General features: G+C 45.2%; 2 protein-coding genes across 2 annotated transcripts; one reads left to right on the forward strand and one right to left on the reverse strand.

Annotated features, from left to right (window-relative positions):
* Positions 1-580: 580 nt before the first annotated feature.
* LOC307092030 (uncharacterized protein) lies at positions 581-3,712 on the reverse strand. Its single transcript, XM_079758891.1, has 5 exons — positions 3,584-3,712; positions 2,523-2,726; positions 1,430-2,197; positions 1,232-1,292; positions 581-1,083 (listed from the first exon to the last, which is right to left on the reverse strand). The coding sequence occupies exons 1-5, from the start codon at positions 3,669-3,671 to the stop codon at positions 1,011-1,013; spliced, it is 1,194 nt and encodes a 397-aa protein (XP_079615017.1). The 5' UTR covers positions 3,672-3,712; the 3' UTR covers positions 581-1,010.
* A 5,305-nt stretch (positions 3,713-9,017) lies between these two features.
* On the forward strand, positions 9,018-23,467 carry akt3b (v-akt murine thymoma viral oncogene homolog 3b). The gene is made up of 14 exons (XM_079758888.1): positions 9,018-9,235; positions 12,330-12,972; positions 15,618-15,743; positions 15,870-15,981; positions 16,609-16,753; positions 17,140-17,271; positions 17,823-17,888; positions 18,271-18,339; positions 18,452-18,574; positions 19,246-19,374; positions 19,818-20,032; positions 20,280-20,367; positions 22,284-22,386; positions 22,646-23,467. Exons 2-14 carry the CDS (start codon positions 12,927-12,929, stop codon positions 22,729-22,731), a joined length of 1,440 nt encoding a protein of 479 aa, XP_079615014.1. The 5' UTR covers positions 9,018-9,235; positions 12,330-12,926; the 3' UTR covers positions 22,732-23,467.
* Positions 23,468-24,998: the final 1,531 nt, after the last annotated feature.

Raw genomic sequence — 24,998 nt, forward strand, 5'->3', positions numbered from 1 at the left:
CTACAACTCAATTGAGTCCTCTCAAAATGACAGCCTATCGCCAAAAACAAAACGAAAGTATAGCACCATATTAATCATATCCAGATTAAAATGTGACACATTTGACTTCATTTTTCTATCTAAGTACATTCATGGCATCCAAACCCTCATTGCTTGTAGTGTTTCCATGTAGTTGAGAACGTGTTGTTGTTCGTATGATTGTTATTATCATCTATTTTTGTTTTCTGTTTTATTTTAAGATGCCTATTTTATTAACAGAAACATTCCGCTATTTATATTGCTTCATTATAAAGCAAAAATATATGAAAGGAACAAAGTGAATCACCAATTCCGACTTCAAAGTTTTATGCAAAACTATTCAGTAATGATCTTATGACACTTAGCATCACACACACACGCACACGCGCGCGCACACACACACACACACACACACACACACACACACACGCACACACACATACACACACACACACACACACACACACACACACACACACACACACACACACACACACAAAGAAGGTCGGAAAAGTAGTCAGGTGCTAATAATGACATGCTAAACCTGGCTATTCCGGCACAATGTCTTTCAAATGCAATTTATTCATACAAACAATGACAGAGAAGAAGCCAATGTAAGTTATTGACTACGTTAACCAAGGAATACTGTGAGCATTTTTTCCAGCCAGGTGTTTTTGTACATCCTTATCAAAACCAAAAAGTTCTGCCATTCTTTTTTTTCTACATGAACAAATCACATGACGTTACATCTTACACGAAGAAGCTAGCGTGGGGATTTCCCAACATTGGGCTCAAGACCAGACCGCTATTTTTGTTATTCCGTAAATGTAGTAAATAGAAAGTAGCTGCAGTAGTAGTTCCATAGTGCAGGTTTAACATCAAAATGATATAAAGTTAATAACATAAGTCACAACCCAGACAGCAAAGAGACGTATGTAACAGAAGGGGATGCTGCCCTCTAGCGGCGATGTGGAGATCCTGCAGGCTGCCATTTAAAGGTGACACGCTTTAAAGAAGTCATGGTGGTTAACGAGGCTCGAACACTTCCCCTGCTTCAGACGCCGGCTATAAAATAAATAAGAATACAAGAAAAATAACAATGCTTATTACCCATTTTAATTTATGTTTCTTAAACAAAACGAATTGCTTGATTAAAAAAATATTAACGTTATTCCAAGAACATGTTTACAAAGGGTATGAGGAGAATACTCACAGCCAGTTATCAGAGTGTAAGAAGCAAGCGACGTCATCGTAAATGTCTTCATCGGTGAAGGCTTGATGAGGGGGGGGGGGGGGGGGGGGGTTAGATAGGTTGTCATGGTAACTTTTAGTAAGTAGCCTTTGAATTGTGTTTGTTTCTGTATGTATATATTGGTATAATAATAATTACTGATATGATATCTTGACTTACACTGGCAGTTGGTCTGGCAGAGGTTCCAGGAGGGCTGGAGGTTTGATTCGCAGTGAAACCTGTCATTCAGCTGGAACACCCCGTAGAACCGCTCGCCTTGCTTGGGTTCGGGGATTCTGGCAGCTTCCTCCTCCTCCTCCTCCTCATCCTCATCCTCCTCCTCCTCCTCCTCCTCCTCCTCCTCCTCCTCCTCCTCCTCCTCCTCCTTCTCCTCCTCCTCCTCCTCCTCACTTTCATCTTCCACCTGCTCCTCTTCATCACTTTCATCTACTTCCTCCCCTTTATCATCGTCTGTAGCTTCAGCCTCGTCATCCTCTTCTTCCTCCTCATCTGAAACTTTATCCTGGTCTTCCTCCTCTACCTCAGCCTCATCATTTCGGGACGCGTCTTCTTCGAGGGAATTCTGCATCGCAGTCAAATTGAAGGGCTTCTCCGTCGTGGCTTCCATACGGTCTTCCCTGTTTCCCTCCCCTGCCATTCTCTTCCTCCTGGAACCGTGGGTGGTAGACCCCATAGGGGTCTTGGACATCGTGGGGGACATCGTGGTGGTCATGGACACCGTGGTGTGGTTGGACACCGTGGTGTTGTTTGTGTTTGTGCCGCTTGTTGCTGTGTTGGTGGTGGGCATGGCAGCGTCAGAGACCGGGGTGGGCATAGGTTTGCGGGTTGTGGGGGTGGGGGCGGAAGTCGGACTTACAGGTTCAGGTTGGCTGAATAATTTCACCAAACCAGTTGTTAGGTTACTCCTCTTCTCCGCATCGCAAATCACTGCAGACAGGCAGAAAGACAGACAGACAAACACAGGTACACAAACAGACAGGCCAACACAGGGAGAAAAACAGATAGAGAGACAGAGACTGACAGACATCAGAAGTGGCCAGCATCTAAAAAAATATCAGAATATCTGGATTGAACTTAAAACAACTGACTGACAGACTGACTGACTGACTGACTGACTGACTGAAAGTGTGACTGACTGTCTGACTGATTGACTCACTCACTCACCCATGGATTCAAGACCATAGGTGTTTTTTCCCGGACCTGTTGCCAAGGTAACAGGGGGTTGGTCCTGGGGACCATGACCTTGTCTCACCTCTAGCCAGGATGAGGTTCTTGAACTTCTGCCATTGGGAGGGTAGGATCAGCGCCTCCTCCAGAGCCATCTTCATCTCACACCTGCTGACCCTCTTGGCCTCCGCTTCCCCACTGCACAGAAGCACCGCCACCACAACGGTCACCACGGCCACCAGGAGTCCTGTCCGCTGCATTCCTTCACCCAGACGGACACTGATAACGTCTTAACGAAAGCACACAGTTAAACCACACCCATAAACCAACTTGGTTTATCACACAATCTTACAGCAGAACCACTCAGTTAAAAAAAATAAACTACACTGTTGGAATATCAACAATACAGCATCAAAATTAAATTACACAACCTAATAGTGAAATCACACCATTCAAAAAACTGTCAACACAATTAAAATACATGTTTAACAGCTTAACAAAGTCTAAATATTTTGTGACTATTTGAGTAGTCTTTTGGTTTTACTTGCTTGTTTTTATAAATTTACCGACTTAAACTTTCACTTCCCTAAACAATAATTGCATTTGGGCAAAAAATATTCTGAACATTATTATTTTATGTCAGAACTTTCGATTTTTTGATTGCTGTCGCGATGTAAAGAGAATGGCAACATTCAAAAATAAAATACCTCTCTAGCTTTAAAACAACTAAACTACACCATAAAAACAACAAAACAACATGGTTAAAGCAGCTTTAAAAGGCTTCACCTTTAAAACGGCTAAACTAACTAAATACACTCCCCTAATCAGACATCTAATATAATACATGTTATCCCTCATGTGATACAATACTCTATTAAACAACATAATATACACAGTTAAAACCACGAAACAACACTGTTAAAATAACTAAAATGCATTATTAAAACAACTTAAGCAATTCAAACATCTTAATACACCAACAACTAAACAAAATCATAACAACAACTAAACTACACCATAAAAAACATAAAAACGGCCAAACTTCTAAATGACAATGTTAAAACAACAAAAGAAAGAAAGAATTGGGAAAGAAGAGTGGATGACATTAAATAGTATGTATATATAACACTTAAAATAAGTCCTTACTGTATATACAATGGATTTTCTGCTGTGGTCTCTGTGCTAAGATCTTGTTCTTCTTTCTCGTTGTGACAATAAGAAGGGAAGGGTTCATATACCTGAGCTACACCTGCTCATGGCCAAACCAGTTTCTTCATTTCTCTCTGTCCACTTCCTTCACGTCACACCATTGGAATTAACACCAAAGCGGCCGTTGTTATCGGATCTACAGAACTTTGCTTCATTATGAACCTTTTTCATGTTTTTAAATTTCCATTTCAACTATTTGCATATCCCAATTTCCACATTGCAGTTAACAAGGCATGTAGATGGACATACAAACATCATGCAAACATTGAAATGGAAAGGCTTTCAGAGTTGGGCTGTATTAGATATATTATATAAGTTATTCAGCATAGGATTATAATTTATATTATTTGTAGTCAGGTTAGGTATGTCACAAAGGCAGGAGTGAATGTTTTCAGGAAGAACATAGCATTTCCATTTTTTTTGTTATTATTATCTCTGAGAGCCAGAGCTTGTGTTTCTGTGTGTGAGGGTGTGTGTGTGTGTGTGTGTGTGCGTGTGTGTGTGTGTGTCTGTGTGTGTCTGTGTGTGTGTGTGTGTGTGTGTGTGTTTGTGTGTCAAAAAGACACGACGGTATTGTAAAGAATCTGAATGAAAAGCTTTTCTTGTGCATGTTATCTGCCCTTTGATGTGCAAAGTTGTCTTGGACATGTACCATGTTGCTCTGAAGGGTGATGAATGATCGGGGAACAGTTGCCTGGTTATTTACCAGAGGGCTAGGAAGCGCAACGCTTCTTCTGAGAAAACCCTTGTGGAGACACAAAGTCACATTCATCTTGTTGAATGATTGAAATTTATAAATAAAGACACGGAAATACATGAACATGTGAAAATAGTTTAGTCAGTAATGCCACTGATGCTGGTAAGTCAGACCAAACCAAACAAACAGGTTGAGCGGGTCACTCTCATCCTCTAAATGCATCGTCACACATATTTAGATGTGTTACTTCCAAGGGACTTCCCATCAGTGCTTGTGTTCTATATTTCTATTTATACCTGGGGGAATACTCAATTCTGATTGGCTGCAGGGTGTGCATTAACCCCTGATATACGGACACCTGCTAAGTAGTTCCAGTCAAATTGTCTGTTCAGCCTTCAAAACGAGAGCTGGTCAATTGTGAAAAAGGCATTAAACTGTAATCAGAAAATGCAGTTATATGCTATAGACCCTATAGTATCTCTGGTATAAAGGCTGGGACGAATTTCAATTTATATATATGTACACTTTACTTTATGTTGAAAGTATAGACCGCGTGATTCGGTCTTCAAAACGAGAGCTGGTAAATTGTGAAAAATGAATTAAACTGTATATCAGGAGTTAATGCAAATCAGAATCAGAATCGAGTATTCCCCCAGACCGTGGTATAAATGAATATAGTTGATATAAACTATATTTTCCTCTTGGGTTTAAGATCGTATTTTGATGTCACTGTCCATGGAGGTGAAGCCCTTTATAAATATGAATGTCCCTTGGTTCTGATTCCTGGATCTGCTCTGCTCTGCTGTCCTTTTGGTTTCCTTGTAACAACCCTTTAAATAGTTCTTCTTTGCAGTCCCTCCCACCTTGACTGAACGCCAGCTGTTCCTGGCCTCCCTTGTGAGCGTCAAATGTTACACGCCTTATCAACATAACCTCATCAATCATTCCTCAGTCCTCTTTATCTGGTCTTTGTTACATAGAATCAGAAGTGAATTGGCGGTGAGTTGGAGACACAGTGTGGTTCTGCTGAGGGACCAGAGGGGCCTGCAGACCGTAGTGCAGCTGGTAGCTGGTTTCGGGGGGCCATGGGGGGGCCTGGCTGTGGCGTTGGATCTCCAGGAGACGCAGAACCTGGAGGTCATAGCTCCTCTTGTAGACCTCCTCCTGCTCCTCCTTCTCAGCCTGATGGGAGGAAGGCCTCAGGGCCTGGTCAGAGCTGCAGGGACGTTGAGACATCGACTTTACTGTGTACGCTATATAACAATAGACTTCAGGCCAAATTAAACCTCTGTGTTGAACTAGTCTACAGGCTGTAGGCCTCTACACCGGCGCTTCCGTGTATGGCCCTGTGGTTCAGGGATTCTGAGCTGATGACATGTCGTATAAATTAACATGTGTCGAATGGGGAATGACGTCATTAAATGACATTGGTACAAGGACCACTAACTTGTTCTTCAGCAGAGAAGGAAACATCAGCCCGGGACACTCACTTGGAGGATATTTGCACTAAGCGTGGCAAAGGTGCAGTTAGTTATTACAATAAAAAAGATATTCACTGGATTTGATATTTCCGAAGCGACTCCGCCCTCCCTCTAGTTGTTGTTGTTAGCTCGGATGAGTATTATTATTTCTTGGTAGCTCCCCCAGTTTTAATCATCTGCTTGGATTGTGTTCAGCCTCACTGGTCAGTCTCTGTGTAGTGCTGTCTGCTGAAGGACGAGATGTAATGGTGGATGTATTCAGCGGGTGTCTGCACCTACCCTGAACTTTTGAGGAGAAGGTGAACCCTGCCCAGCTCCCCAGGGTAGAGTCCCCTTACGTCCCTCCCAGCGCGGATTACCCTGCAGCACACAGTCCCCCCACCCCCTCAGTCAGAGGATTTGGAACAGTACTGATGGTTTATATAATTGTGTTAAAAAAAATACAGAATACATCCTGAAATGTTGAATGTTGAACGCCGAATGGATTGTGCAATATGTCACTTTATGAACTTTGTTTCAATGAAAAGAAAAAGGGAAAATAAAGGATAGGTTACTTTACCGTCATCATCTTACTCACTTGATTGCTAGAGTAATGTGTAAAACTTTACAATCCCTCATGCTATTTACTAGACCACTGGAGTAATGTGTATAACAGTGCAATCCATGATGCTATTAACTTGACTGCCAGACTAATGTGAAGACCCTGTAAGTGTGTACATTACTTCCTGATGATGCCACTCTGAAGCAATTTGAACCAATCAGAAACAATCAGTTGTATGTGGTGATGTTCCTGTGTTGATGCCTCTACTGCATGAACCTTCTCCCCGCTCACCTGGGCGTCCAAGATTCAGGTGAACTGGCGTCCTGTCTCTCTCTAAATTCATGCAGTCTGAGCGCTGCTCCAGAACCCGCCATCTCGGATCAGGACTATCTCATTAGAGGGAAAAACAATCCCTGGTTCACATTGCTACCCTCTTTATGGTTATTTACATGTATTAACAGTTACTATACTATACTATTACTCTTCTCTACTCTATTTGACTCTACTACTATACCTTACTATTACTCTTCTCTACTCCAGTACTCTACTCAACTCGACTATACTATAATACCATAATATTTCTGTACTCTTCTACTATACTAACATATTCTATACAATATCATGCTATTGCTCAGCTCTGCTCTACTACAATACTTTACCTTACTTACGTTACTCTTCTCTTCTTTACCTCACTCTACTCTACTCCAAAGGTACTAACACTTTGGGTTATATTTGACCACTGTACTGGATCTAAAATGAGCAAGACAGTCTCTATAATTTATACAATTTATCCCCAGAAAACAGGAAACCCTTTTGAACAAGCAACAATGATAATAGAACAATTGTGCCATTAATATAATGATCTATATAAAATGGGTCTTCCAAAGTCTTTTTACATGAAAATAACGCAAAAAAGCATTCAGAACAAAACACAAAATACCTTAACAAACTCAGCAGACGCGCCTCTGTCGTCTAACTGTCGTAAGGTTTCTCAAAGCAACAAAGAGCGGTTTGTTTTACAGATGAAACCGCTTCATGAGTCAGGGAGAGGTGCTGTCTTACTTGAGAGGGAGACCGGATACCGGCTGCCTCCTGCTGTTGTCACAGTGACTAGGCTGGTGTCAGGTCCACGTCTGACCCGGGGTCAGTTTGGCTGATGTCTTGTTGGTCATGTGGTCTGTCACATGACAGCAGGTGAGTTAACCTTTCCCTGGACACTCCCGTTTGTCCCAAGTTTCACAAAGAGTTTACACTTTCCTTTCACCACTTTTAAACCTTAATCTTTTCAACCTTTCAGAACCTTATGCCTAGACTGTATGGGCATTGGGGATTGAACCCAGAACCTTTGGCTGAAATGTGGACACAATAAACCCTTGAAACATCTACATGTGTATACAGGGTGCGATTTGTGAAAAAACCAGGGGGGGGGATAATTTTGAGAAACATTTTAAAATGTTTCAAAATGAAGACGGACCCTGTGTATTTTGGTTGTTAATTATTACGATGTAATGGTGAAAATACTTCGGGTGGGGGGGATAATTTTTATCCCCACCGAGGATAAAAATAATTCAGCAGAGGGTAGGACGTGTAAACCAGAGGGGGGGATAATCCCCACCATCCCCACCGGCAAATCGCACCCTGTGTGTATATACATATATATGTATATATATATATATATATATATATATATATATATATATATATTACCACTTTACGAGTCACCCTTTATATATATATATATATATATATATATATATATATATATATATATATATATATATATATATATATATATATACGGTGAGTGGTAATGGGGTGTATATTAAAGGGCCAAAAAAAAGTATATATATATATATATATATATATATATATATATATATATATATATAGAGAGAGAGAGAGAGAGCGATACATATATGTATATATATAGATATACACACATTGATTCATTCATATGATTTTTTTTTTTTACATGTGTGTAATGTATATATATTTTTATATATATATATATATATATATGTATTTGTGTATGTTTGTGTGTCACACACTGAATGATGCATACAATGAACACCAAAGAAAAATAATAAAATAACCTATCGGTTTTTTTGTACGATATATATTTAAACAAAAATGGAATTTGTTTGAATGAGGCTTTCATATTTCTTGGTAAAACAACCGATGTCTAGCTACATGAACAAGGCCCCGGCGGAACTGATGTATGCCGTAGTCCCCAAACAAAGCATTCATTGATTACGCTCCGTCTGCCGACCACATATTTTGCCCAGCGTCTAGAAGACAGAACAGTGTCAATAAAAGTCCGGACTAGGGTTTCAAGTACGCAAGCCGGTACTTGCGTGGCGATTTCCATGTAACCGGTAGGCCTGTATATAATAAAACACCGTTACTTCTGGCCTTTAGGCCACCACAGCCTGGGTAAATATTATTGAATCCTGACATATGAATCCGGCACATGGTGACAAATAGCAGCAGGAGAAAGGCAGACGACGGCAACAACAAAAGCCGGGGAGCAACAAAAGCGCCTGGATCCCGGAGGAGGAGGATGGAGAGGGGAGTCGTCCCAAATCTGCCCCGTGCGTGACGTCACGAGATTTCCTCCTCCCGAACAAGCGGCAGCTGGAGCCTGGAGCTGGCGGAGCCGCAGAGGGTCCGTCGCTGCAATACATGTCTGGACCGGGTACCACAGTCAGGCACGATGGATACACCACCACCACCGTCTCTCCTCAGTTTCTACCGCTGACTGTACCGACCACCGCTACATCCCGAGGTCGCCTGCCGCGGCGGATGCTCTAGCGGCCGAGAGAGACAAGAGGTGGGAGGAGGCGTCCCCGCCGTTCTTCTCCGACTAGCAGGTAAAATATCCCCGATAATAGTCAAGTACAATCGAACGGTGACGAGGTAATATCCTCCATCTCGGGTTGGGGGTTGGGGGGTATAACCTCTTCCCGTTCTTTTTAGGCTTTTAGGGGCACCAGAGGAGGGGCGCTAATGGGTGGGATAGCTGCAGTTAGCATGCTAGCTACTTACAAACGCGATAGCAAATCGCGAACGCACGATATCGTTTGTAAGTTTGGGGATGCGGTGCTTGGATGCTGCTGCTTCTACCATGGACCGGGGTGGCGACGTCTGGCCGCCCCCCGGCCCTTCTCTGTCGCGACCACCACTCCCCCCTTCCCTTCCCAGAACGCCATGTCACACCGAGTCACGATAGAATGCGTTGCGAAAGCGGCGCGGTATCGTTATTTAAATTAAGATCAAAGACATCACGACAAGGCTCGCGAGTCCCTGTCAGTTGGTGACCGTGCTACCGCCAGCTAGCCAGCTAGCATCCCCGCTAGCATCCTCCGCTAGCAGGCTAGCTAGCTGGCTGGTATCACCCTAGTTGCTAATCCATCATCACAGGCCAACTCACTTCTTACACAGTAATTTATATGCATGCCATGTGACATTGTCGCCGATATATTCACGGCTATTGTGTTTTTGAATGATACGCATTCTTCACCGTTATCCGCGTTTCTTATCCATGAACGATTATTATTGGGTACGCCAAGCGGATGTTATTATGTAACAAATAATGACACCACACGCCCTTGAAACAAAAGCTGTTGTTTCAACATTTATATTGATGTGGGTTCTGGGCCCTGATCGTGTCTGGTAAAAAAAAATAGAGTCTGGACTTGTGTGGCCAGTGGGACTCGAACCTATCGGCGTTTTTCGCCCTCAGAAACGCACCGCCTGGTTTAGTCAGCCATTGTTTTTGTTGTCATTGGAGGGTTCCCCATTTGTCCCGACCCTGTGTGGCCTACACCATTTTGTACTGTTAAATAATAACATTTGTTTCCTTTCTGTTCTGGACTGGAGAATGATTGAATTGAATTGCATGGTGTTTTTCTTATTTTTTAGGACTAAAATCAATTTGGCCTACAAGCAGAAAGGTTCTGTTTTAGGATGGAAATTGGCTTCTCATCTACGTTGAGAGATTATTACAATAGATGAGAAATAATACAACTATTGTTCATCACAGTTGTTACCACTTCTAGTTAATGAGAACAGAGCTTCATTACTATGGATAAGATCTTTTTTTGTTATCTGTTCCCTCATCAAACAGCTGTCTGTCAGGCAGACAGAGTCGGGGAGATTAGAACAAGGGAGAAGCAGACTGCACAATGGATCAAAATGATGTTCCTAACATTTTTATGTTTGATATTTTGTAACGAAGATATAGCAAAAGTTATAGATATTCAAATGTAATTTGTGTCTTTGTGTATGAAAAGCTGTATCAGCAAGTCAAAGACTCATTCCAATTGGGAAAATAAAAGAGAAAAGACAGTTTGCATTGTGCAATTGAAGTATTATACAGTGTTCACCTTATACCTGGTGATTTTAAGGGGCAGCATAGTCAAGTGGCTAGGCATTCTTTCAGGCCAAAGGTATTGGGTTCGATCCCCAGTCTAACTGTAGGCATCATTGAGCAAGATGCCCCCTTAACCCATTTTAGCTCCTTAATGTCTTGTATCTAAATTCTGAATAAATAAACTCTGAGTGAATGACTAAATAATAAGAGTGCATTCGGAAACATAGCTTCTGCATTCTGAGGAAAGCTCCTGAAGGTCAAGCGGTTGCTGTAGTTTGTATTAAGATAGTCTAAATATCCTCCTCTAATGCAGAGAGGACACTACCACAGTGAGGTACAGAGAAAAGCATAGATAGATGTATATGGATATACAACTGGTCCAAGTTGGTGTAATACCGGGATATTGTTTGATTAACTCACCCCTGTCCCGACAATTGCTTGATTTGGTTCTAATACTGTTAATGTTAAAATTTATTTTAGAATCTACATCTCTCTACATGCTCATCTTGCATACATACCTGGTACTATACATTTCCCTTTACATTTTATAATAGGCCTTGTTTTACATCAAAGCACTTTTATGTTGAATTGATGATGGATAACAGTGTGAGAGAGGATTGAAAATAGAAAAGCAGGCACATTCAGAGAGAGAGAGGGAGGAAGAGAAAACGAAAGGATAGATATTTGGCTAGATTTTGCTAACCCTCCATACATTGCTGCTCTAAATGCATATATAAACTGTTCTGAAATCACAATTGGAAGAAAACTTAAACTAGTGCAAGTCACCGCCGTGAAATGACTTGGGTTAGCTGCTCTAGTCTGAAGGATCATTTTGTGAGCGTTAAATCTACCTTGATATGGGCTGTGGTTACTCACCAGGTATTGTTCCAATACCAGTGTGTACTCTACCTGTCTCCCGCCCTACTGTCTGCAGTGGACAGTAGTTCAGTACACAAGTGCTTGAGTAGGGTGTGTTGTGGGAGGCAGGGCAGGGAGGGGGCCAGCTAGCGAGCAATGAGAAGGAGGGAGGGGGCTAGGCAGGGAAAGATGGAGGGAGCTGGGGGGAGGGGAGCTAGCTAGCTAGCTAGTGAGAGGGAGGGAGGGAGGGAGGGAGGGAGGAGGAAGGGAGGGAGGAGGAAGGGAGGGAGACGGAAGCATGTTCTCATTTCTTACAATGGTTCCCTGCTGGTGTGTAGTTTTTGGTGAGAGGAAAAGTTCTCACCCTGGGCTTGAAACTCCCTCCTCTCTCCTCTCCATTCCCTCCCCCTCTCCTCCCTCCTCTTCCCCCCCTTCTTCCTTTCTGCTCTCACTCCTTCCTCCTCTTCCTACTCCTTACCTCAAACTGGCACTTCTCTCTCTTCATCCCCTCTATTCCCCATTACTCTATTCCAATTTCCATGTATTTACTGTTAAGTAATTTATCACAAGTGACTTGCAGCAAAGTCAGATTCATGGCACAGGGGATGTTGGGGTGTCTTAGCTGGGAGTCAAACACCCTAACTACTAGACTGTCCACCTCACTAGAATCACTCCATTGAGTCACGTGTGTTTGTGGATTTACTCCTCTCATTTCTCTTTTTCTTTCATTCCAGGCTGAGCATCCAACAGAGCACCTCCGGAAACAAGAGAAGAGAAATAGCATAATAGAAGAGAGGGAGAGTGAGAGAGAATACAAAGAGGGAGAGAATAAGAAGGAGAGAGAAAGGGAGGAAAAGAAAGAGGAATTGTTGAGAAAGTGAGCCAAGCACAGGGGACAAGGACTCTTAACTCCCCTCACCTGCAGACGAGAAGGTAGAACAGGACGTCGAGGGGACACAGCCAAGGAAAGTGGGACTGAGAAGCGAAGAGAAAGTGAGAGAGAGAGAGAGAGAGAGAGTGAGAGAGAGAGAGAGAGAGAGAGAGACAGCAAGCAAAGAGAGGTAGCGAAACAAGTCTAAGGAAGGGTGTGAGAAAGAACGAGGGATAGAGAGGGATAGGCAGGTGGCACAGAACTAAGGAGGAGGATTTTAAACCTAGGGGACAACAGAAGACCAGACAGCTGAGGCAGCCAACCCAGCCTCTACCTCCAACCACTGCCCCCCATCATATCTCCCCTGAGCCCCGCAAACTCCCTGGTCACACGGCAGGACGCGTGACCAGGTGGGGGATCCGTGACCAGGTGGGGGATCCGTGACCAGGGGGCTGTCACCATGAGCGACCAGAACGTGGTGAAGGAGGGCTGGGTGCAGAAGAGAGGTGAGATGCTTCTGGTTTCTGCTGGCAGTGCGGCTTCAAGAGCAGGGGTCACAACTCAGTTTACCTTTCAACTTAATAATTGAAAAAATTACTAATACATTTGAACTTTATACACATTCATTAAAAAATAACTCAAAACATTTAAAATTCACACTTACTTAATAACATTTTTGGAGTAATAAACTAAGACCTCAACAGTAGATGCCCATAATCTGGGGAAATGCAAAAATACTTGGTCAGTTCTTGGTCATTGCTGGGTCTGAACTTGATGCTCCCCTATGGTGTGACGTGGCAGGCAGCAGCAGGAAGTTCTCTGGGAGCTCAGAGAGGATGACCTCAGCGCTGGGTTCCTTCCTCTGCTGGCCAACACCAGACCTGGGATTGTTTAGTCTCTCATAATAGATGCTGAACCCTCCACCCACCAGAACCCTCCTCCCATCCTAACCCCCCTCCACCCACTCTAACATTCCTCCACCCAACCAAAACTACCTCCAACCACCCTAAACCCTCCTCCACCCACCCTAACCCTCCTCCACAACCTACACCATAACCCCCACCCACCCTAAAACTCCTCCACCCAGCCTAACCCTCCTCCACAACCTACACCCTAACCCCCTCCCACCCTAACACTCCTCCACCCACCCTTGCACTCCTCCACCCACCCTTGCACTCCTCCACCCACCCTAACACTCCTCCACCCACCCTAACCCTCCTCCACCCACCCTAACCCTCCTCCACAACCTACACCCTAGCCCTCCTCCACAACCTACACCCTAACCTTCCTCCACAACCTACACCCTAACCCCCACCCACCCTAAAACTCCTCCACCCAGCCTAACCCTCCTCCACAACCTACACCCTAACCCCCTCCCACCCTAACACTCCTCCACCCACCCTTGCACTCCTCCACCCACCCTAAAACTCCTCCACCCGGCCTTACCCTCCTCCACAACCCACACCCTAACCCCAACCCACCCTAAAACTCCTCCACCCACCCTAACCCTCCTCCACAACCTACACCCTAACCCCCACCCATCCTAACACTCCTCCACCCTTCCTAACCCTCCTCCACAACCTCCACCCTAACCCCCACCCAACCTAACACTCCTCCACCCACCATAACTCCTCCGCACACCCTAACTCGTCCACCCATCCATTCCCTCTTCAAACCAACCTAACTATCCTACACCCACCCAAACCCCTCTCCACCCGTAGACTACTCCACCCATCCTAACGCCCCAACCACCCACCACAACCCTTCACCCACCCTTTTCCCCCAACAACCACCCAATCCATCCTCCACCCTTACATTTACTTGGTATATATTCATCAAAGCATTGGAGTTAATGATATCACCATGGCCAGAGTGAAGTTTGATCCATTCTTGTGCGATCTTCAAATATCTGCTTGGCTATTTAAAGATCGTCTGTCCCTTGTTGTTGAGCTCCTTCAGGCGATGTCTAACTTTTAGAAGTAGATTCGGCTTTTGGTTTCCAAGACGTGACAGGAGACTCATGTTTGGAGCTATTTTGAGTGTTTTTAAACGCACAAATGAATACAAAAGGATGATATTCAGGATGTCTGGACATTTTGTAATGACGAAAGAATAACCTTATATTTGAAATGCATATTTTTGTCCTTCAGAGGGCCTAGAGGGGTCTCTGTGTCTAAGGTTGGCCTGTGAAGCCCTGAGTGGACTGTTACCGTTATTAAGGGCTAGTCTAATGAAATGAACTCGACTTAACTACTCCTCTATCCCACGCTGACCTTCGCTGTCGCCTCATTGGTTGATTGAGGCGGTGATTTTGGAACAGAACAGAACACGCTGTGTGAACCAAATCACTCTGGATTAGAGTGGAAAGCTAAATATAGGACATTAATGAGTGAACTGCATTCAGACACGCAAAGACAAGCTGTTGCTCAAGTTCTGGTACCAAACACCAGCAGCCCACGGTCATGGTTCTATGTACCAGAGCAGGAGGTTCCCCCATCACTGAGTCCTGGTTCCTCTGCTTCAGGCCTGAGAAACCATCTCTCACTAATGTTTATCTTTCCTGTTGAGATAATGATCAAATTAAAGCATTTAGTTCTAACATGAATATGAAGGAGAGACGTTCTAACCAACAAACAGGACTGCATGTGTGAGTAGGATAGCCTAGTCGTCCAGGTGTTTGACTCTCAGCCCAAAATTATGGGTCCAAACCCCAATATCTGCAGTCTACCAGTAGACATCCAAGAGTAGGTTTGCCCCCTAGCTCCTACCTGTAGACCTCCTAGAGCCAGATGCCCCCTAGCTCCTACCTGTAGACCTCCTAGAGCAAGATGCCCCCTAACACCTACCTGTAGGCCTCCTAGAGCCAGATGCCCCCTAGCTCCTACCTGTCGACCTCCTAGAGCCAGATGCCCCCTAGCTCCTACCTGTCGACCTCCTAGAGCCAGATGCCCCCTAGCTCCTACCTGCTCATTAACGCATTGTCTTAAGAGAACATCTCTTGTTTTGTATAAATGTGTCGGCTAAATTACTTGCTAGTGACTAGTATCGAATGTGACCGGTACCAGTCGACAGCAGGCTAGATCCAGAAGATGAGGACGGAAGCCTGGGTACAGCAGTGTTGAACCGTCCTATCTTCCTTTGTCCTCTGAAGGAGAGTACATTAAGAACTGGCGGCCGCGCTACTTCCTGTTGAAGTCGGACGGCTCGTTCATCGGCTATAAGGACAAGCCCCAGGACGCAGACCTGGCCTACCCCCTCAACAACTTCTCTGTAGCAAGTAAGAGACAATCTGTTCTTCTATGTGTCATGACGCAAAGTACAGGACAGTAGAAGGAAAACAAAATGACCAACAAGGATCCATCTCAGAATCACTAACCCATCTTCCTCCTCTTCCTCCTGTCAGAATGTCAGCTGATGAAGACGGAGAGGCCGAAGCCCAATACCTTCATCATCCGCTGCCTCCAGTGGACCACCGTCATCGAGAGGACCTTCCACGTGGACTCTCCCGACGAGAGGTCAGTCTTCCTCCACCCCAACACCCTGGTCCCTCCCCCAAACCCCTCAGACACCCCACCCCCCACCCCCCCAACCCTTTAGAGCCCACCAACCACCGCCCTGGCCCCTCCCCCCAACCCTTCAGAGCCCACCAACCACCGCCCTGGCCCCTCCCCCCAACCCTTCAGAGCCCACCAACCACCGCCCTGGCCCCTCCCCCAACCCTTCAGAGCCCACCCACCACTGCCCTGGCCCCTCCCCCCCAACCAGACCTACCACCACATATATAAAACATAGGTTTTATATACGTGTATAGTACTATGGACGTAGGTTTTATTTATCTATGTAAAACTTTAAACATTGCTTTAATATACATTTTATATATGTACACAAACCCTCACAGAGACTGTAGGGGACATGACACTTTAAACTCTAACTTTGAGTGACACGTGTCAAAACAGTGATGTCACACAAAGTGACATCACTATTTCTGAGTCCTGCGGCAATGTCGACCCTCACTTAGCATCTCCCAGCCGCCCCCCCCCCCCCCCACCACCACTAGCATTCTGTCCCCTCCGTCCAATGGACGCAACGAATGTCAATCAAAAGCCAATGCTGATCTGCTGCTGTGTGTGTTTGGTGTTCAGGGATGAGTGGGCGGAGGCCATCCAGATGGTGGCGGAGTCGCTGGCCAAGCAGGAGGAGGAGGGCATCCTGTGCAGCCCCACCTCCCAGATTGAGAACGTCAATGAGGAGGAGATGGACACCTCCATCAGCCAACACAAACGGAAGGTGAGCATTCAGAAACATTTGAGCTGGTCTGCCATCAGACTTGTGGTGTTAATCTAAAGTCTGACGGGTGCGACTAACACACAAATAATATTAATTCATGTCAGGAAAACAACATAAAATGAAAAATCTATAAAAATAACCTACATTTTCAGTTTATTTTGGAAATATGTATTTTCTTCCCCGGTAATCCTATTTGATTCAGAAGTAAGGGATAATAATTTAAATGTGATTTTCTAAAGAAAATGGTCACAGCATCCCTAACAACACAAATGCTGTGCTATACAGAAGTAATAGACAAGCTGAATGCCGTAACTAACCAATCAGAATCGAGTATTCATCAAAGCCTTGTGATAATAATTTATAACCAAAGTTCTCCACCTCACCAGACAATGAACGACTTTGACTACCTGAAGCTGCTGGGGAAGGGGACGTTTGGGAAGGTAATCCTGGTCAAGGAGAAGGCCAGTGGCACCTACTACGCCATGAAGATCCTCAAGAAGGAGGTCATCATAGCCAAGGTCTTAATACACCTCACACACCTCTCTCTCTGGTCTACACAGACCTCATACAACTCACTCTCTCTGCTCTACACCCACCTCACACACCTCTCTCTCTCTGGTCTACACACCTCATACACCTCCCTCTCTCTGGTCTACACACCTCACACTCACTCGTACACCTCCCTTTCTCTGGTCTACACATCTCACTCTCTGGTCTACACACCTCACAGACCTCACTCTCTCTGGTCTACACACACCTCTCTCTCTCTGGTCAGATGGAAAGCCAGGCTGAGCTGAGGAGGTGGGAGTTCCTTCTCAACGTTTCTTCCCTCTGTGTTGGGGGAGATTTCCCTTATGTCCTTAAGTCCTGGTTAAGGGCTATACTAATACAATGTACTTCACATGTTATCCTAGATTGGTATCTACCCCATGTTTTCTTCTACTGATAGCAGCAGATTTCCCCTGAAGCTTGTATCCTATTTGTCCAAAACCTAATTCTAATCCTGTGATTTCCTCCTCTCTTTCATTGTCTATTTCTCTCTCTTTCTGTCTCTCCGTCTGTCTCTTAGGACGAAGTGGCTCACACACTTACAGAGAGTCGCGTTCTTAAAAACACCAGGCATCCTTTCCTGACTGTAAGTAACACCAACCCAACACCCGCTAACCCCAACAACTACCACTTAAACCAAACACCTATCCTAATATTAACCCCTAACCTTAAACTTACACTGAACCCTTACCCTTACCCTTCACTCTTACTGGCCATTAAAAACATCAATGGAAGCTGATTTTTCTGATTTAGTCTCCAAATTGAATACATTACCTACTCAACAATGATTCAGCGCAATGAGGATAGTGTAATGTATTAGGTTCATATGTCCTTTGAAGAGAGTGTAATGGTGATATGTTCAGTGGGGAGAGTCTGATGTGCTATGGTGATATGTTCTGTGAGAAGAGTGTAATGGTGATGTGTTCAGTGGGGAGAGTGTAATGGTGATATGTCCTGTGTTTGTGTAGTCTCTGAAGTATTCCTTCCAGACCAAGGACCGGCTCTGCTTCGTCATGGAGTACGTCAACGGCGGGGAGGTGAGCGCTCACGACCTCCGCGACCACAACCCAGGGTTCTGATTTGTTAAAAAAAGATGCCCCCTGATGGTCTGCATGCTGATTCTGTGTTCCCCCTCTCTGCCCCGCCCAGTTATTCTTCCACCTGTCAAGAGAACGTGTCTTCTCGGAGGACCGGACCCGTTTCTATGGCGCCGAGATCGTGTCTGCCCTCGACTACCTACACTCCGCCAAGATCGTGTATCGCGATCTGAAGGTACACCCCCCCCCCCCACTCCACACCTACTCACGCGAGTGGCTGTCAAACACACGCACTAACGCACGCCGTCTGTAACCATCGGCCGGTGTTTAGAGACGAGCGTCGGAGCTGTCTTGGTTTATAAATAACAGACTAAATATAGCGCTGCATTTGAAGAGAGGCGCCGACAGGAACAAAGGGAGATGGTCCACTCTGGCGATCTCCACGAGCAGACAGAGACAAGCGTCACAGCGGGACGCTGCACGAGCTAGAGGCGGTCGTGAGTAGAAAGAATAGCGTGTCTGGGTCCCAGCGCAGTGCGGCTGCCTCGCTCTCCTCCATGGAGGATCTGCTCATCACAGGAGCGGCGCGTCAAGACAGAGGCCATCTGGTCAGACCTGTAGCGGTACGCTAAAAACAGCTGAACTCGTTCCCGCAGCCATTGTTCTCGCACCGTAAACGACACTTTGACCACAACAATTCACAATATGTCATGACTCACTCTCACTTGCTGTCGCACACAACTCTAGGGTGAACTTGGGTAAATGAGTAATTGAGTGTTCATTTATGAAGTTGTATTTCACCAGGGACTTTGAACCTGTGAAGGTGTGATTGTACCACCCAAATTAATACGGGTTATGAATATGGAGACGTTGGTCTGATCCTGTGTGTGTGTGTGTGTGTTCTAGCTGGAGAACCTGATGCTGGATAAGGACGGTCACATCAAGATCACCGACTTCGGTCTCTGCAAGGAGGGCATCACGGACACAGCCACCATGAAGACCTTCTGTGGAACACCAGAGTACCTGGCCCCAGAGGTCAGAGGTCACACACACACGTGAACAACCTCTGCTAATTATTGCCGCATTAACCTTAAAAGTCTGACGAGATCAATACCATTCCTTGCATACCTCATACCTCCGGGCACCAGCAGTGTGATTCCCGGCATTTGAATGCTCACGCATACCTCTGAGTATGATAGATGACAGTCTTCATAAACACAAGTAAACAGAAGTACATTTTTCAGAAGAAACGTGTCAATCAAGATATGCAGTCAAATTAGTTTAGCCATTTATTTGATATAAACACACGATACATTAATGTTTTTTCTTCATATAACGTGAGATAATCCCCAAAAAATTTGAGACAGTAGAAAATATCGTGGTATGAATTTTAGCCCATGTCTCCCACAACCTGGGGGTGAGGGCATCTAGCTGGGAGTGGGCGCCTGTACACGTTGTGACCTGCCAACGCTCTGCAGGTTCTGGAGGACAACGACTATGGTCGGGCGGTGGACTGGTGGGGTCTGGGCGTGGTGACGTACGAGATGATGTGCGGCCGGCTGCCCTTCTACAACCAGGACCACGAGAAGCTGTTTGAGCTCATCCTCATGGAGGACATCAAGTTCCCCCGAACGCTGTCGTCTGACGCCAAGTCCCTGCTGTCTGGCCTGCTCATCAAGGACCCCAACAAACGGTACACACCGCACTCCACATAACGTACACACAACATACACACAACATATACACAACCATCAAGGTGGCTGCTGTCCGGCCTGCCCATCAAGGACCCCAGCATACGGTACAATACTGTATAAACAGATGCAAACAATGCAACAAACGATACACACACGCAGAACACACCAAGGACCCCCACATACAGACTGAAAACAGAACCAGTCTCTCTCTCCCTCCCTCCCTCTCTCTCCTCCCCCCTTCCCCAGGTTGGGTGGGGGTCCAGACGATGCTAAGGAGATCATGCGCCACAGTTACTTCACCCTCGTCGACTGGCAGGACGTCTACGACAAGAAGGTAGCATTATGGGGAACATGACGTCATACATTCATAATCATATTTCTTTAGTGTCCATCAGGTTAAACAGAAAATCCACTTTTTAGTCTGGCTCTGTATAAAGAAAACATTAAAAATGACAACATTTAAAACATCACAGTATAACTTTAAGTAACAAAACAAAGTGCAATGTTTGTGAAGCGGTAGGGACGATGAACTGCAGGGAGCACACAGCTCTGTAAATATTGTGATTCTATACTAATTGCATTGTAGCCATCTTATGGCGCATTTCCACCGGAGGGTGCGGTTCGGTTCTCAAAGGTGTAGCACGGTTCGTGTTTCCACTGCCAAAAGTGACCCGGACTGAGCCATACTCGTTTTGCATTCGTCTCCAGTACTCCTCCGTTGGGGTACTGAGACGCCTGAAAGGGTGCCGGCAAGTTCGAGCTACACGCGCCCTCCGTTGATGTGTCGACAGAATCGTCACTTCCGGGCGATATGGGGATAAAAACAAACAAACCTGCCGTAAAAGCGTAATGCATTATTTATTACTTGTTACTGTCATTTCAAAGTAATTAGTTACATTACAATATTACTGTCTTTGAATTGTAAGGCATTACACTACTTTCACATTACTTTTGCATTACTTTCACCAAAATAACAGGAAATATGGATTTGGTGTTCTCAATAGATCTTCTTGTGTTCAATGCAGCTCATTACACAGCAGGAGGTGATGTGGTTGGCATAATGACTGAGCTAGGGTGGTCCTGCATTGAGTTTAAATCCAACTCTAACGAATAAATGGTCCAGTTTTAAGTTTCATAGAAAATGTATTTATACATCCCCAGCAGGGCATGTTAAATAAGTGCATGCCCCGCCACTCGTAACACATGGGTTATTTCACATCGTCGAAACCAGAATTTGGAATTAATCAAATAAATAATACTGAAATGGATACTTTTTGGTTGAACACATTTGAACGAAATATTTACGATCCCCGAATGTTGACCTGAAGTTGGCGCCACTGATTGGAAGACTGTCGGAATGGCAGTAGGCCTAATAAAAGCTAACGTGTACCGTGTGGACTGAGTCTATAGCCCAGTTGCACTAATCTGTTAAGGCATTGATAATAGAAGCTTACCTTGTCGTTGCTTGCCTGGACAGGGATCTTGCTCACAATGTTTCTAAAAGAAGGTGACTCCACTGTTGAAAGTGGCAGCATATCTTCGACAACATACTCTGCCACGAGTCTCCTCACTTCTCGAGGTTCAAGCATCGCAGAATGGGAGAATGTTAGTTTTTGCTGTTTAGCAGTTTTTTCTCCACTCTCATCCTCCGTTTCCTTTCTTTTTTTGGTTACTAGCTTGATGTTGGCGTGGCACCGCGCTAGATGTTTCGTTAGATTACTTGTGCTATTTCGTGAGGTCGAGAGATCTTTTGGTTTCACACACAAAGTGCACTTAACTATAAGGTTCTTCATATCCTTGTCTCTGACGAATTGAAAATAATGAGCGTATGCCCATCTTGCAAATGTAGAGTCCGACTCTGCTGCTGCTGCTGTCATCTTCTCCTCTAGCAGTAAGACGAAGTAAACATTTGCGCGGGTATTTTCTCCTCTGAGAATCTCGCGGTGTTGGCGAATTTGTATAAAAACAACACACCAGTTAATTTCGGGTTTAAAATGCATTGTAACGCGCGTTACTGAGATTTGTACCGAGTAAAATATATATATTTTTTGTAATGCCTTACATTACCGCGTTACAGCAAAAAGTAATACATTACAGTAATCACATTACGTTTGTAAAGCGTTACTCCCAACACTGGCGCCGAACCATTGACTTTTATAGAGCATCATAGAGCGTCTTTCAGGGGCTAGCCTAGCCACCGTGACATCATGGCAGCGGTGACATCACTCTGACCCGTTTCCTGTCCCCTAGCTGGTGCCGCCCTTCATGCCGCAGGTATCGTCGGAGACGGACACGCGCTACTTTGATGAAGAGTTCACCGCCCAGACCATTACCATCACTCCCCCGGAGAAATGTAAGATCCCCCTGTTGGCTTCAATAATATCATATGTATTTACATATATAAATCATGTATACATCATATATAAATCATATATACATAATATATATTTATAGATTAATGGATAGGGTGGTCCTCCTCATGTTGTAAGAACAGTTTAATAATGTGTTTTAAATTGGTATATTAAGGTATTAAGGCCCAGGATGGTCAGCATCTGTCTGACTTGTTGCTCTCTCTCTGTATCTTACTCTGTCTCTGTCTCTCTCTCTCTCAGTTGACGAGGATGGGATGGATGCGGCGGACAGCGAAAGGAGACCTCACTTTCCCCAGTTCTCCTACTCTGCCAGCGGACGGGAGTGACCCCTCCTCCCCCTGCTCCAGCACTCCCCCGTCCCCTTCCCTGAGCTCGTACACCCCCCCATCTGTGGCCATTTTGAGGAAAACACGTAGCCATTTTAGGAAGAAGAAAAAATGAAAAGTGTCCCCTCTTTTTCTCCTCCTGCTCCTCTTCCATGGGGAGAGTCTGTCCTCCTCGGGGGATAGTCTTTCTTGGGACTTTAAAAGACGTTTTGCACAGTGGGATGGACGCGCTGTCGGCCCACATTAAACACCACCACCCCCACCACCACCAACAACTAAAACAGATTCACAACCACACCGGGAACCGTGCCCCACATGTCCAGCAACATTTACCCCAAGAGACCACCTTCAGTTCTGTTTCCGCAGCACTGCTTGCGTGCATCCATCCATCCCCATCGCCTCATCTCCCTATATGTCCTCGTTCCTCGTTGCCTCCGTCCTCATCTTTCTCCATCCCTCTCCTTTTCTCCCTCTCCTCTCCTTCCATCTCTCCTCTATCCCTCCCTTCCTCCCTCACTATTTCCCTTCCTCCCTCTCTCCTCCATCCTCTGTCTCTTCTCCCTCTTGTCTTGCCCTTCACTCCCTCTCTCTCCCCTGTCTCCCCCCTCTCCCTCCAAATATTTATGTGTTTACTGTGTTGCACTTGGTTGGAGAGGGACGTCTGAGAGAGGAAAACCAAATATGTTGCCTTACGTGTGCAGACGGACGGGGCGGGCTCGTATTCAGTTCCATTTTAATTCTGATGGTTTGTGTTGTCGTTGGGGTGGGTGTGGGGGGGAAGGGGGGTTAAATGTCATTCCTAGTTGGGAGTAAGTGCATGGCTCGTGATTCACTCCGAAGGAAAAAAAAAAGAAAGAACATTCATACGACCACAGAAAAACTATTTCCTTTTTTCATACATCGCCATGGTAGCACACATTCTGCGATCCCATGGCAACAAGGACCACTGTCGACAAGAAGGCAACCACAACCACTGTCTACTAGTAAACAACAGAAAGAAAAGGAGATCGCCTCTCGTCCCCTTTTCATCCTCAGAGTTCTCTCTCTCCTCTTCTCTCTTTTTCTGTTTTTTTTGGGGAAGGTTTATTATTTTTCATTTCCTTTCTGCAAACAAACCAGGAACACTAAAATACTGCCAGAAGACTGCATGGATCACCTCGCTCCACTGAGCACAAACCGCTGTTCCACTACACCATCGCCCAGTGCTCAGACAGTCGAGCTCAGAAGAAGAGGAGGACGAGCCAGGTGTCACTCTCTGCTGTGCTTCCCCCTCTGTCCTCTCGTAGCGATACCGCTAGCAAGGCTAGCACGGCTAGTAGTACTAGCATGACTAGTAAGGCTAGCACACTTTAAGTAAGGCTAGTACGGCTAGTAGCGCTAGCACAACTCGAAAGGCTAGCCCTGCTTCTAACACTAGCACTGCTAGTAAGGCTAGCCCTGCTAGTAGCGCCAAGATGGACGCTCACACAGCAGAACGCTGCTTCTGTTCGGGCTGAGAGGCCAACCTCATGCTGTTACTTATCTCATACATGGTGCATCATCCCACACACTCCAGAAACACACATTCCAGAAAGACACCAGAAACGCACACTCCAGAAACATACACAGGAAGGGCATCCAAGTGGAAACGGAGGCAGAGAAGACTTACTAAATGTAGATTGATATTCTCAGTGTTAGCCAGTATTGCTATATCCTCATAGACATACTACGCTCGCTAGGGTAGCCTAGCTAATCCTCATACACTCTACATTAACTAGCATACCCTAGTTATGATACACACAGAACACTACGTTTGCAAGTGTAGCCTAGCTAGTCCTCGTACACGCAACACTGTTAGCTAGTGTAGTCTTGCTAGACCAACACACATGCACAGACACACACACTACATTAGCTAGCAGAGCCTAGCTAATGCTCACACACAAAACACTACGCTTACTAGCCTAGTTTAGCTAGTCCTCATACGCATAACACTACGCTATGCTGGTTAGCGTAGCCTCGCGCCCTAGTCAAACAGAACCGTGAGAGATGATGAGCTGTTTGATCAAAGGAAGGTTCTGGAGGTTTGACGGTCTCACTGCATCCTCATTACTGGTCCCAGATATCGCACTGTGGTTTGCCAACCAGTTCATTAGTTCATTGATCCCAGTTTGTTCACTAGTACATTGTCGGTGAAACAACAAGGCAACAAACTTGAGATTTCAACAACCATAACGTTTCCACGGTGTCTCTCAGAGGGTTTTGAAAGAGATGTAGAAACGTGACTGACC

This window comes from Pollachius pollachius, assembly GCF_949987615.1.
Source record: "Pollachius pollachius genome assembly, chromosome: 2".
In the NCBI taxonomy this organism is placed as follows: domain Eukaryota; kingdom Metazoa; phylum Chordata; class Actinopteri; order Gadiformes; family Gadidae; genus Pollachius; species Pollachius pollachius.

Bases quoted from the DNA above. Each gene is read 5' to 3' on its own strand.
- akt3b (XM_079758888.1), top strand. From the start codon at position 12,927: ATGAGCGACCAGAACGTGGTGAAGGAGGGCTGGGTGCAGAAGAGAG. The intron at 12,973-15,617 runs GTGAGATGCTTC...TGTCCTCTGAAG, and splicing joins GGGCTGGGTGCAGAAGAGAG to GAGAGTACATTAAGAACTGG. The intron at 16,754-17,139 runs GTGAGCATTCAG...CCACCTCACCAG, and splicing joins TCAGCCAACACAAACGGAAG to ACAATGAACGACTTTGACTA.
- LOC307092030 (XM_079758891.1), bottom strand. From the start codon at position 3,671: ATGAACCCTTCCCTTCTTATTGTCACAACGAGAAAGAAGAACAAGATC. The intron at 2,198-2,522 runs GTGAGACAAGGT...GCCTGTCTGCAG, and splicing joins GAACCTCATCCTGGCTAGAG to TGATTTGCGATGCGGAGAAG. The intron at 1,084-1,231 runs GTGAGTATTCTC...TTTATTTTATAG, and splicing joins TTACACTCTGATAACTGGCT to CCGGCGTCTGAAGCAGGGGA.